General features: G+C 42.0%; 1 protein-coding gene across 1 annotated transcript; it reads right to left on the bottom strand.

Moving 5' to 3' along the window:
- Nucleotides 1-2,501: 2,501 nt before the first annotated feature.
- ptchd1 (patched domain containing 1) lies at nucleotides 2,502-10,378 on the bottom strand. Its single transcript, XM_079862874.1, has 3 exons — nucleotides 9,975-10,378; nucleotides 7,236-7,899; nucleotides 2,502-4,228 (listed from the first exon to the last, which is right to left on the bottom strand). Exons 1-3 carry the CDS (start codon nucleotides 10,320-10,322, stop codon nucleotides 2,577-2,579), a joined length of 2,664 nt encoding a protein of 887 aa, XP_079719000.1. The 5' UTR covers nucleotides 10,323-10,378; the 3' UTR covers nucleotides 2,502-2,576.
- Nucleotides 10,379-12,432: the final 2,054 nt, after the last annotated feature.

Genomic DNA, 12,432 nt, shown 5'->3' with positions numbered 1-12,432 from the left:
AATCATATTTGGGCTGAGTAAAATAATGGAGGTGTTGTACAAACAAAATGAAAGGATGTAAGCCTGAGTGGATCTGTAAAGCAGAGGTATGTGAAGGACTGTGCATTGAATGTTCATATCCAGCAATTCTGACAGAGGAGGCAAATAAGAGATCGTAATGATCATGAACTCTTAAACTTCATTTATAAAATGAAGATCATTTTAAGTCCATGGTATTTCTCTTAAAGGGTACACGCTTTCAAGTACATATACATAACTGGACCATTGTACTCACATAAAACCACACTGCTGATCCTACAAAATGAAGGCTGAAAGATAGATAGATAGATAGATAGATAGATAGATAGATAGATAGATAGATAGATAGATAGATAGATATTTGGAAAATGATTACACTGCACACATTTTTTTCTTAATTTTGTTATTGGGTCTTAATTTACTTAATTGCACTACATAATTAAGATAAAACTACTATTTGTCAAAGAAATAAGAATGCAAGGTTTATTCCCTGAAAACGAGCCTTATTATTTTATGCAGTTTTGATAAACAAAAGTACTGATTAAAAAAAAAAAAATTATTCAGTATAGGGCCTGTCAACAAAAGTGCTGAACAAACAGAATGTATTTGATGCATTTCAGTGCTTTTCAGAGACCAGTAAGTTTTAGTTACAGTGCAGTTCTGAGATCAGTCAGAGTTGAGTGCTCCACTGAGATCAACAGCATGCTGAGATCAGTGAAAGCTGCAGTTGGGTTGCTGGTTTGAGATCACTCAGAGATCTTAGAACACTTTAATTAAATTGTTGAGAGAATCATTCAGAGCACTATACTTGGATTAGTCTGAGAGAGGATTGAATACTGGCTACTGCACTGAGATCAGTAAAATCTGCTGTGAGAGGCTCTAGCACTGAAAATATATAGGGGCAGATTAAATTAGCCATATGTGTATGTCTCATCCAAATGCTTGTGGGCTGTGCAGCGATTCAGAAGTACTACTTAGGAAAAGAATGGAGTAGGTGAGGACCGGTGGTCAAGTAGGTAGGGAATGGCCAAAAAACCTATTTTACAGCCGCCACATTAAGTTTGAGTGCAAATGTGTCCAATCATGTACGTGTCTTTACTGTTTTTTCTCTTTTCTTGTCCTTTATATGATTATCTGGTGCATGCTATGCATTCAGCAACATTTCACAAGCTGCAACATAACCTTTCTATTCTGCCACAGACATAATAAATGTCATTGTCATAGCCAACGTGGGTGCTTGAGAAAGAGAGACTTGAAAAAATAAAAAACGATATGCCCCCTAGCTGCATTAAAGCTAAAGGGGATGCTGTTTTACCTCATGATTGATTTGACAGCGGTTGCTTTTGGGACCAAGGGGAATTTGAAAAGTAAGTGGATTTGATTGGCCAGATGCTCCTTTCCTATGCTCTCTTTATGCCCCAGGTCTCTCTATATCTCTTTTTTTGAAGCCTCTCATACACAGAGGGCAAAGTAGGGTGAAAATGAAGGGACTCATGCATATTGATGAAGAGCGTAGTCTGTGACAAGGTGATTTTCAGCATTTTTAGAGGCAAACAAAATAAGCAAAGAGCAGCAGGGATAAATCCTTCATAGATTATACTCCCACTGCAGTGCAACTTAATTGGTAACCATTGCCCTTATTGAACTTAGGGGGTAGGAAATTATACAGACACTATGCAACTAAACTATGCCCAGAGTTACCATGGAAGCAATGCACTGCATACCAACCTGTCAGCAGAGTCTTGCTTCTGTGTATCTCTCCAGCACATACCCCCTTCAGTCCTTCTCTTTTCCCCCACCCATTTTTCTTCTCTCTTATAGATTCCCTTATACAAGATCAGCCTTAAATGCCTCTGAGACATTGGTTATGGTGGGGAGGTGACTTTCACCATGGTCAGATGGTGAAAATATTACGAACCTTCTGATATTTTCAAACTCTTTGCAGATTGAATAACACTATATCCCAAAAATATGGTCTCACCAAAACCTCTAAGAGGGGCACATTAAAGTCATGGCTATCAGCAGATATGAATATGGCTGATTGGTCTTTAGCTTAGTGCCCTTGAAAGTCTTGTTATGGTTCTTGGGGCATCAGAAATATTCTAAGTCTCTATCTATGCTTTGTCAAAGCAATAGCTTGTTACTGTTTCCGCTCTACTGCTGCTGTAATGTTGCAGACCAGAGGAGCCCCCCTCTGTGATTATCTGCAACTGTGCAGCAGTGTGGTTCATCTGGCCTTCCTCGCTCTCATTGAGCTGCAGCAAACCTGCTTAGGGCTTTTACCATGAAAACAATACACATACTGTAGCACTAACGGCTTAACCTCAAACTCATCTACTGTTTTAACCATCAAACAAAAGCCATACTTGTTTATGCTAAAGTACACCCATAAAGTACTTAAAAGCCACCTCTGGCTTAATTAAGTATGGGAACTGGAAGCCCAGCTGCACAAAGGCTAACTCTCATATCTCAGGTCTCCCTCTGTCACCCCCTTGGGGTGTTTTGTTTTTTTCTCTCTTGTACATCCTTCAGCCTGCCTCTCTTTTTCGGGCATGTGGTCAGACAGTGGTAATCTGATCAACCACACGTGTGCTGTCCCCCATCTCCACGCACTCAATTTCTTCACTGTTTTCCGCAGCATCCTTTCTCTCATGTCGATTTTTCTTGGAGGGAGGAAGGAAGGTGAGCAGGACGGGGACAATGGCCAAACAGTGGAAGGCGGTGATGATGGCGGTGAGAAAGAGGCACCTGAAGAGTGTGCGGGTAAGGTTTGAGGGCACGGCCGCAAGAGGGAGCAGAGCTGCCCCATAACACAAGTAGCTCTGAAGGGCAGGAACTCCATGTCGCTCCAGAGCCAGTTTCACCCAGCGTGTACGAGTGGATTCCCGGCCTAGAGCAAATGCAGATACTAGCGGAGCGCTGGAGTCCACAGCATAGTTCACCCCGTAGATCAGACACAGCACTGAGACGCAATCCAACTCTACCCGCCACAGAGTCATGAAACCCACCAGCCCGAACTCAACAGAGGCTACCGTCACAGTCAACCAGGCGTTCACCAGTGGGTCAGCTGCCAAGAAGGTGGAAAAGAAAAGCAGAAAGAGAGCAGCGATGCAAGAGTTCTTCAGCGGTGCTCCAACCGATGAGGCATAGCGGTCCAAATACACAAAGGATGGATTGAAGATGATGAACTTCACCCTGGAGGTCAGCGACAACTTCCTCAGTGTGTCCAGTAGGATTGACATCTCTTCTCGTTTGTTTTCTGTCGTCTTGGCCACGAGAAACATACGCGAGGCCACCACATCAAATTCCCCATCCGCACGTTTGGCAAAGATGATATCGTCCGAGAAATGCACATAGCAGGGTTGGCTTAGAAAGCCAGACCGCAGGTGCTCTGTGAAGTTGCTGCGTGACAGGCTAGTGGTAATGTTCAGCCCGTGAAGGTAGTTTAGGTAACTCTCGAACCAGGAGATGCGTTCAAAACCTTTGGTGTACTCTAGTAGATCCTCTTGCACACTGGTGTTCCAGTACTCAATGGACTCATAGATGTAGAAGCCAATCACGGGGCTATAACTGCTGAAATACCGCTGTTGGGCACGGGTATATGCTATAGTGCTTGTTTCTGTGGCAACCACATTACTAAGATCGGACCCTTCACTGACCTGAAGGTAGCCCATGAGGGCGAAGGAAACATAGACCAAGTAGAAAAGAACCACAAATGGTTTGACATAGGTGTTGGTGATCCAGTCACAGTAGTACCGTTTCATAAAGGCTAGCAGCAGGTGACTCTCGTAAGCACGCAGGGGTCCTGCATCTGTGGCCTCCTCATTGTAATGTGTGTACATGAGGAAGCGGTACCATGCCGGCTTCTGCTGCAGCAACTCAGGCTTTGGTACGCGCCTGCAGAATAGACTGTGACGGTAGTTGTTTTCCAGGTAGCCGGCAAACACCAGGTTGGAGCCATAGAAGGTGAGGATGTAGAGGTAGTTGAAGATAACTGAGATACAGGCGTTCTGACAGAAGAGACGCACGGCCTCAATGTTTGTGAACGGACTTGCCCCAATGCCGAAGGTTACCACGTGCAAGGCCGTGCTAGCTGTGAAGGGCAGCATACAGTCTGAGAATACAGCAGCAACCCGCTCCTTCACATGCTGGTCCTCGCGTGTCCGTCGCCAAGACGACAGCATCTCAAATGTGCCAAACAAGCCATGACCTGGAAGAGATGAAAAGAGAAAATATGTCTTTCAGCGATTTATAAACCTTTATATATAAAACGTGAAGTGGAATGGTCTAAGCGACGCTTGGAATGATTTTAGCAGGCAGCTCTTTCAAGTGACATAAATGGCTGCTGGGAAAAGAGGAGACGTAAATAATTGAACAAAACGGTGACAAGACAGTCACTCTGCAGCTGCATCGCAACAATGAATATCTAAGAAAAAACAGATGCTCTCTTTCTTCTGTTCTGGCACTGCTGTCAAAAAGTGTTTACATGTGTAGCATTTGCACATTCTACAATGAAATCAAATTCTTATCAAATTCAATTCAATCTAATAATATAGGCTTTTCAGCCAATGGAAAAACACCATTTCTAATTTATTGCTCATCATCATCACCACCAGTGAAATTTAAAGGAAAATCCATCAAAATAAAGAAAGGATCCAGTCTTGAAAGCAGAGGGAAGGAAGCCTCTTGGCCATCACCACCTTTATTTACAGAGCATGATCTAACTATAGCCCACTCTGTCCTCCTCCATCTTCACAGCTGATGAATTTGTAGCTAAATAAATCTCAGTCACACTCCCACATGATAGCCACATGCCATGCAAAATTGATCTGATGTAAGGAGAGAGCCTTACGGATGTGAGGAAGGCTGACAGCCCCTGTAGCCTTGGGACTTCATAGAAGCACAGAAGCCCAAGACATTAGACAAACTGGGTCAGCCTACTTTTAGAAATTGACATAAAGGAACCCAGGGTCCTACGATTGAACATAAAGTCTGTATCATGATGAAGCTAACAATCTTATACTACAACATTTATTTCCATGTTTAACTCAAGCAATCACAATTTTTTTTTTTCTGCTTCCATGTTTTTAGCTTTCTACATCACTCGCTCGTGCAGGCAGAGTGAGCAGATGGCTCTCACCTACAGTTTTGCCACGGCATCAGTGACTCATCATTCATGACGGAGGTTTCCTCAGTCAGATATTACCAGTACTGCCTCTCTCACAAAGACCTTGGATGTGTGCCTGGCACAAAATCTAGCAGTCACCAGACAGTGCTGACTTGAGGTCGTGGCCTTCCCGATTGGACTCTAGTGTACTGATTTCCGGCAGAGCTAAAGATCTCAACTTAAATGAACACGTACGTGTAGATGGTTGCTAAACTACACAATCAAGATCTGTCAGTAAGAGTAAACAAAGTGAAAGAGAGAATGAATTCCTATTCTCATGCTGGTTTTTCCTGTTCTCTAACACTTTTACCTTCGATCTCTCTCTCTCTCTCTTTTAGTCGTTTTCCTCCATACTAAAAGAACCAACAATTTCATTTCCACTCATCTCAAAAGAAAATAAAAAATACCAATGTGACACACAGACTGATTCTCAATATGCAAGTCCTTTATCTCCTGAACATCTTCGCTCATCTCCCCCTTTTCCTCTTAATAAACATGACAATCTTAGCAATTATGGCCTATGATATCTCCTCCTTCCATCTTTCCATTATCATCAGAGGACTGTCAGATGATTCCAGTTGACAGCTAATATCCTTGTAATGGAATTTGTTTTAAATAAAAGGCCGGTGGCTTACAGAGATAAGGGCTATTGTTTTGTCAGACATCCGTTATGATGTAATTATTACATATATCCCTGCTTTTCTTTGAACCTTATTCAATCCAGTAAGAGCAGCCTGGAATGACATTTATATGCAGCGACACTGGGCGGCTCTAGCAAGTTCTGTTTTTACACTAAGAAAGTGCTCTGCAGGAGAACTCTGCAAGGAGACGCTGTCACTCCCAGGCTGCAATTGGAAACCAGCGGGGCGAGTTCTGAGATTGCTGACGTGGATTGGCACAATTGCCAAGGTTAGGATTGAACTGTTGGAGTGTTATAAGAAGGACACAGATGTCAGTCGTCTTGAGATAGAAATGCATTATTAATTTTTTGGAGTGGGTGGCACAGGGTCAATCCAAACGCATAGTCTCGTCTCAGCCTTCGTCTATTTTTCCAAGCCTTCGTTTTTCTTTTCCATTTTTTCTTTTCATTTCTCTGTCTTTTGCCCCAGCCTGTTATTTTCTCAACAGAAGCCTCCTCCCACATGTGGCACTAATTGCTGTGTAAGAGATGGCCAACAAGAGCAAGCGAGATGGATGTGATCTGTCAGGATGCATGTATGCGTGTTGGTAATTATCGCAAGATATCTGCTTGTGTGAATCTGTTCCACAAGCACACAGTTGATTCACCCAGAATGGCTCATGGACAGAAGACAAAATAAGGGGTTGGAATTCCTCTAAAGGTTGTCTGTTGGGCTCTATTAGGAATTCCTTTGATGTGGAGCGTTTCATTTTTAATGATACACCTCGACAAAAGTGCAGTGCAGAGCTTTGCGGTCAGTCAGAAGGTGTACTCGTTTAACCTGACAGTCACAGTAAGTAAATGGAAGATCAAAAGAACGGAGCGAACATGCAAACCGCAACGACGACTAGCAACTAAAGAGAAAAGAGCACACATCACCGGGATGATAAATATACCATTAAAAAATATTGGAGGATGCTTTAAATTGATGAACATTAAAGACTTTTACACTGTTACAAAATCTATTTCAAATACACGCTGCTCTTTTGAACATTCTATTTATCAAGGAATCCTGTAAAAAAACAAACAAGTTTCCTCAGAAATATTAAACAGCATACCTGTGTTCAATATTAGTAATAAGAAGAAACTTTTCTTAAGCACCAAATCAGCAAGCTAGGATGTTTTCTGACGGATAATGTGACACTGAATACTGGAGTAATGGCTACAGAAAATTCAGCTTTGCAATCACAGGAATAAATTACATTTTAAATATATTAAAATAGAAAACAGTTATTTTAAATTGTAATCCAATTTCACAGTATTGCTGTTTTAATGTATTCCTGATCAAATAAATGCAGCCTTGGTGAGCGTAAGAGACTTCTTTTAAAGCTTAAAAAATTTGCATAACAGGGAGAAATAATATAATCTCACCTAACATGACAAAAGGGATGCCCAGGTATGTTGAATTGTATTTCCCTCCTGTGAGGTTGAAGATGCCCGCAGAGGTGAGTGTAGCAAGGCTGACGGTCACCAGAGCCAGAAGGCCCAGCCAGGGCTTTGTACGCACACAGTCTCGCATTGAGCAGCACAGCATGGCCAGTGTGAGACATGCGGCCAGGCTAAAGAGCAGCGGCCGCTCTGATACACGACTGGTCCTTTGGAAGTCCCTCTGAAGAGAAGAAGAGGTAAAGGGGTTTAGACTAAGCTCCGGATGAGCCTCTCCAAAGTTCTCCAGCTCCCTGCAGAACAGCAGCTCCCAGCTGGCCGCCACCACTTCGTTCAGTGGGCTGACCGCTTGCAGGTAGTACGTGAGTTGAAGGGCTCGAGCAGAACGCACTCCGTCTCTCCCTCCACCTGCCAGGACTCCGCCCAGTTGGTGCCCAATGTAGGCCTCCCGCCCATCTTTGAGTTTGGTGATGGGATAACGCAGAGGGGCTACTGAATGGTTGGATGCACGTGCCGATCTCATCTCTTCCAGAACCCGCAGGATGTCGTCCACGATGCAGCTCTTGCTATCATCCAGCAGGCAGAGGTGGGCAAAAGTGTAGTTGAATCCCAGCATAGGAACCTGGATCTGAGTGATTGTGTTGTGTAGCTTGAGGTGGAAAAAGAGAAGGATAAAATGTTTTACTAATACAGACAGGTAATAGATAAAAGGTTTTTTTTATGTTTTTGTAAGAAGTCTACTATGCTCAACAAGGCAGAATTTATTTGATCAAATGTTAAATGTAATTCATTACTGTGATGACAAAGCTGAATTTTCAGCATTACGCCAGTCTTCAGAGTCGCATAGTCCCTCAAAATCTTTATAATATGCTGATTTGGTGCTCAAGAAACATTTATTATTATCAGCGTTGAAAACAGTTGTGCTGCCTAATATTTTTATGGAAACCGTGATGCATTTTTGATGAACAGAAAGTTCAAAAGAACAACATTTATTTGAAATGATTTGTTTTGTAACAAGGTTAAAGTCTTTACTGTCATTGATCAAATGAATGTGTCCTTGCTGAATAAAAGTATTATTTTCTTATTTTCTTTTAACAAAAAGTTTTGAATGGTAGTGTATGTTCATGCACACATTAGGAATAAATTAAAAATAAAACCTTTAATACTCAAGGGTAAACTTTAAGTATTTGATTATGTCACATTTCATCGCATTCAGTTGCTACTATCTTGTTGCCAGGCAACAAGAAAGCATGTTGCTGCAGGAAGAGTGTGCCAACAAGACAAACAGAACATAAAAGAAAAACTTTTTAGACTTTTTTTCAACAGGAATCCATGTGAGAAGCGGATTTATTGTCCTCTGAGGTCAGTGTCTCTGCGTTGTTAATGTCAGACTGATTAGACTGTGTCAGACTCAGATCACCGGGGGAGGCTACCTCCTCCAATCCTCCGGCCTCCTCGAGCAGCAAAGAAATGTCAGACACACACCGATCAGGCCTCTAATTGCTCAAGCTTGATAATTAACCCTCAGTTGGAGACTAAAGCATGACATTGCATGCCCACAGTCTTTATGCATATCAACAGACAGAAAAAAAACGATATATTGCACAGAATATAATAACCTCAAATCCTTTGAACCATGATTTGTCCCTCTTTCAGAATCAGATCAGATCTTGACATAGGCCTACAAAATTGTCACACTCTTTTAAATCGTGGATCAGCAGAGGAGAGCTCACCAAAGGTGGTCTATGATACAGTGAACAAGGTAATACTGAGACCTGTTGTGTTGTGTGTGTGCAGGGAGAATATAAAGAAGGTTTTATTTCTGGAAAATGCAATGCTGTGTGAATTTTAAAAAGTTCTTTAGATGCGGTTGCTGCTCACGGCTCAGGCTTAGTTCAATTAGCTTAAATTGAAATTAATGTTTTGAGTTAGAAAGGATGAGCACGATGCACGAGAAGTGAGTATTTTGCATTAAATAATAAAGAGTCTATGCTAGCAAAATGTCACTTTATGTAAAGCCACAATTTCAAAATCTCACAAAAAGAGGTCAACTGCTCATTTGCCAGTACAGTATAAGCAGAAGTTGCTAGCATCATATTTCATGTTGGGGAGTGAATTTGGGATCTGAATTGGGAAAGCTGTGCTACAGGAAGAAAAAGTAGGCCACAAAATAAAACTCTGACTGGCACATTGCATTAAATATTTCTAATACTAAAAATATATATCTGCTGGAGAGCTGTGGGAAGACAACTTTTATTTGAAATCCAGTTAATATGATAGCACCCGTTCCACAGAAGAGTTAAAATTACAGATTTGTTCAATTTTGAAAGGCAGACTTTTGTCAGTTATTCTCCCACTGATTCCTGAAAAAAGGGACTCATCAAAATAAGTCAAGCAATTTTCAGCTTTTTTATAAGTTATACAAGATTTTGTTTTCTAAGTAATTTAAATATAATTTAAGATAAAATGACTTAAACATTCAAGTTGATTGTAGCCTACTTAAAAATGTAAGGCAGAATTATAATTCTTTTTTTTTTTTAAGTGTATCCACTTGATTTCCTTTACATGTTTTACCTCTGAAATATGAGAAAGACTAACAAGCTTCAAAGAAAAATGTTGTTGGAGGTGCCAAAAAGTAGCCAAATCAACAAAATGTTGACTCATGGAGTTTTGACAAAACTGTAGCCGTTCAAACGTGTGAAACAAAGCAAATTTGTTGCTCACCTTTAGGACTGTGTTGACGTGGTGAGGGTCCAACACGCTCCCCCTGCGCGAAGTCACGATGACCCGGCCATATCTCCCGGGTGTTTGCAAGTCCGAGTACAGCGTGTGTTTGGACCGGTTCACGGGGAACAAACTATCCACCAAGTTCCCCTCGATCTTCGCCAGGCTGTGTTTGGGGGCTAACAGGTACTCCACGTTTTCCTCTATGCGGTATCTGCTGAAGCTCGCGCCCAGCAGGATAGAGATCAGCACGGGCGCGGAGGCGAAAAACACCGGGTGATTGGCGACAAAGTGGCCCAGTTTGTGGAATGATGTCCTAAGCCCTTCGTGCAACACTTGTCGCAACATCCTAGAATGCAGCAACAGCGCAAGGGCGATGAACCAGCATCAGCATCAGAGATCCGGAGCATCAGTGTTCAACCCACGCAGCTGGATCACTGAAATGATGAAGCGTTGCGTTGAATATCATCAGGTCCTGCTGGGTCAGAGACATCTTGTTAGTACTGCTTTGTTATTTACTTCAAAAAGAGAATTCAGAATCAAAATGCATTCGAAACTCTACAACGTAGCCTAGAGGCATGTGCCAACATCAGTGTGCGATTTAGCCTAATCAGTGACTTTCAAAGCTGACGACTTTTCTTTCAGTATTCTGTCAGTTCATTTTGGGGCGCAGTCGGCTGAGGTTCGTCTCACGCAACCCAAATGGTCTTTTGCGCCGCCAGTACAGTAGCTCAATTATAGCCCACCTCAAAGACATTTTAAACAAAACGCTAAAACGGTTTGGGATATGTAAAACTACAACGAAACGATACATAATGGAACTATTATGATTTAGCATCCCACAGCGATCGAGTAGTGAAACATATATACATAACGTAAGTTTAGACCCCTCAATTAATTTGTTTTGACGTCCTTTGCGGGGTTCAAGCCTTGGGGGTCAACATCCAGTCTCCATCCCCACCCCATAATTCGCACTCATGGGCAGTAGTGGTCACTTTCTAAGGGAGTGACAGGTTATATTCCTAGACAAGTGAAAAAAAGAAAAACCCTTAAACCAGCCTGACGAGCTGAAAAGTGGCCAAAACCTGGCTGGTTTAATTGTTGTTGTTTTTTTCGACAGGGAAATAAATGTGGTTCTGAATTATTACCAGTCACGTCTTGCAGTTTCATGCCATCTGAGAGACCCAATTTCCATAACTGCGTCGTTGATCCGAATGCCAGAGGTGATATGCTCAATTCTCGTAGACTAATAGAAACGAATCACTTTTCTCTTTGAATATGTCCACAGCGTCTTGGAAAGGATGAATCCTGTACGGTACCTATAACAGTGAACTGGTCATGCAGCCTACTTACAAACAGTTTCAAATGCGCAAATACAGTTTTGTATATTCCATTATCTATGAGGTGCGTGTCATTGATCCATATTAATCCCGTACCGCGCCCAGCACAACCGCTATCCGCTGTTACCAGTCTAAAAACACGAATCTCCACCACCGACCCGCGGCGCAGAATGCGTGCGAGCTCCGCGCAGATCCAGCTCGGCCACTTGTGTGCATTTCCTGACCGACTTAAGACATTCGTTACTGCGCTGAACACAAGACAGGTCCGCACAAAAAAATATTCACGAACGAACGAGATGCGGCACTTAAATGCTCAGTTACGGAGCTGATTCAGAAGTTCCAGTTTCCCGAAGAGCCGACCGGTAAATGCCGCCGGTGCCCCCACCCCCATTACACTTAATCACGGGAAGCTGTTTGTGGAAAGGAACGCTTTTCTGATTGGTCTGTAAACGTTAGACCATACAACACGCATAGAGATAACGATTATGTGACGGAATTGTATTTTGTGTGACAGCCTGTTATAGAAACGGTTTGCAATTACCCTACTACTATAGGCTACTGTTTTACACGTACAATTATTGTCTCAGGACGCACATACTTTAACTGATCATCTGATGAGCGCTTTACACTCTAAAAATAAAGGTTTCTAAAAGAGGCTTTTCACAGCGATGCAACAGAAGAACCATTTTGGCTTCCCCAAAGAATCTTTCAGTGAAAAGTTCTTAAAAGTGCAAAGTGCAAATAACAATTTAGAAAAGCTAAAATAATCATTTGTGCAATACAAAGGTTCCATTTATTTTTAAGAGTGTGTGAAAGGCATAACACATCTTTATACCATGCAAAAACAGTTTGCCATAATGAAGTAGAAACATTTAGCATTTGCCCTCTATACTTTTTGTCAACACCAAGAAAAGTATTACAGATGCAACAGACTTTGTACCAATATTTGCCTACAGAGGAGAAAAAAAGTGCTCATAAATGAAAGCCAGTCATAGGCTTGGTTCAGCACCATGGACAGAGACGATTACAGTACCAGTAATAGTTTGGCCTTTTTGGATCTTGAAGATGAAATTGAGGCCAATTACGTCAATGCACTTGAGAGTTTACCCTAATCTTTT

The sequence above is a fragment of the Squalius cephalus genome (genome assembly GCF_949319135.1).
Source record: "Squalius cephalus genome assembly, chromosome: 25".
NCBI classification, from domain to species: Eukaryota; Metazoa; Chordata; class Actinopteri; order Cypriniformes; family Leuciscidae; genus Squalius; species Squalius cephalus.
The sequence above is the reverse complement of the archived record's forward strand: the minus strand, read 5'-3'. Positions and strand labels throughout refer to the sequence as shown.

Bases quoted from the DNA above. Each gene is read 5' to 3' on its own strand.
- ptchd1 (XM_079862874.1), bottom strand. From the start codon at position 10,322: ATGTTGCGACAAGTGTTGCACGAAGGGCTTAGGACATCATTCCACAAA. The intron at 7,900-9,974 runs GTGAGCAACAAA...TTCCACCTCAAG, and splicing joins ACGTCAACACAGTCCTAAAG to CTACACAACACAATCACTCA. The intron at 4,229-7,235 runs GTGAGATTATAT...CATCTCTTCCAG, and splicing joins CATCCCTTTTGTCATGTTAG to GTCATGGCTTGTTTGGCACA.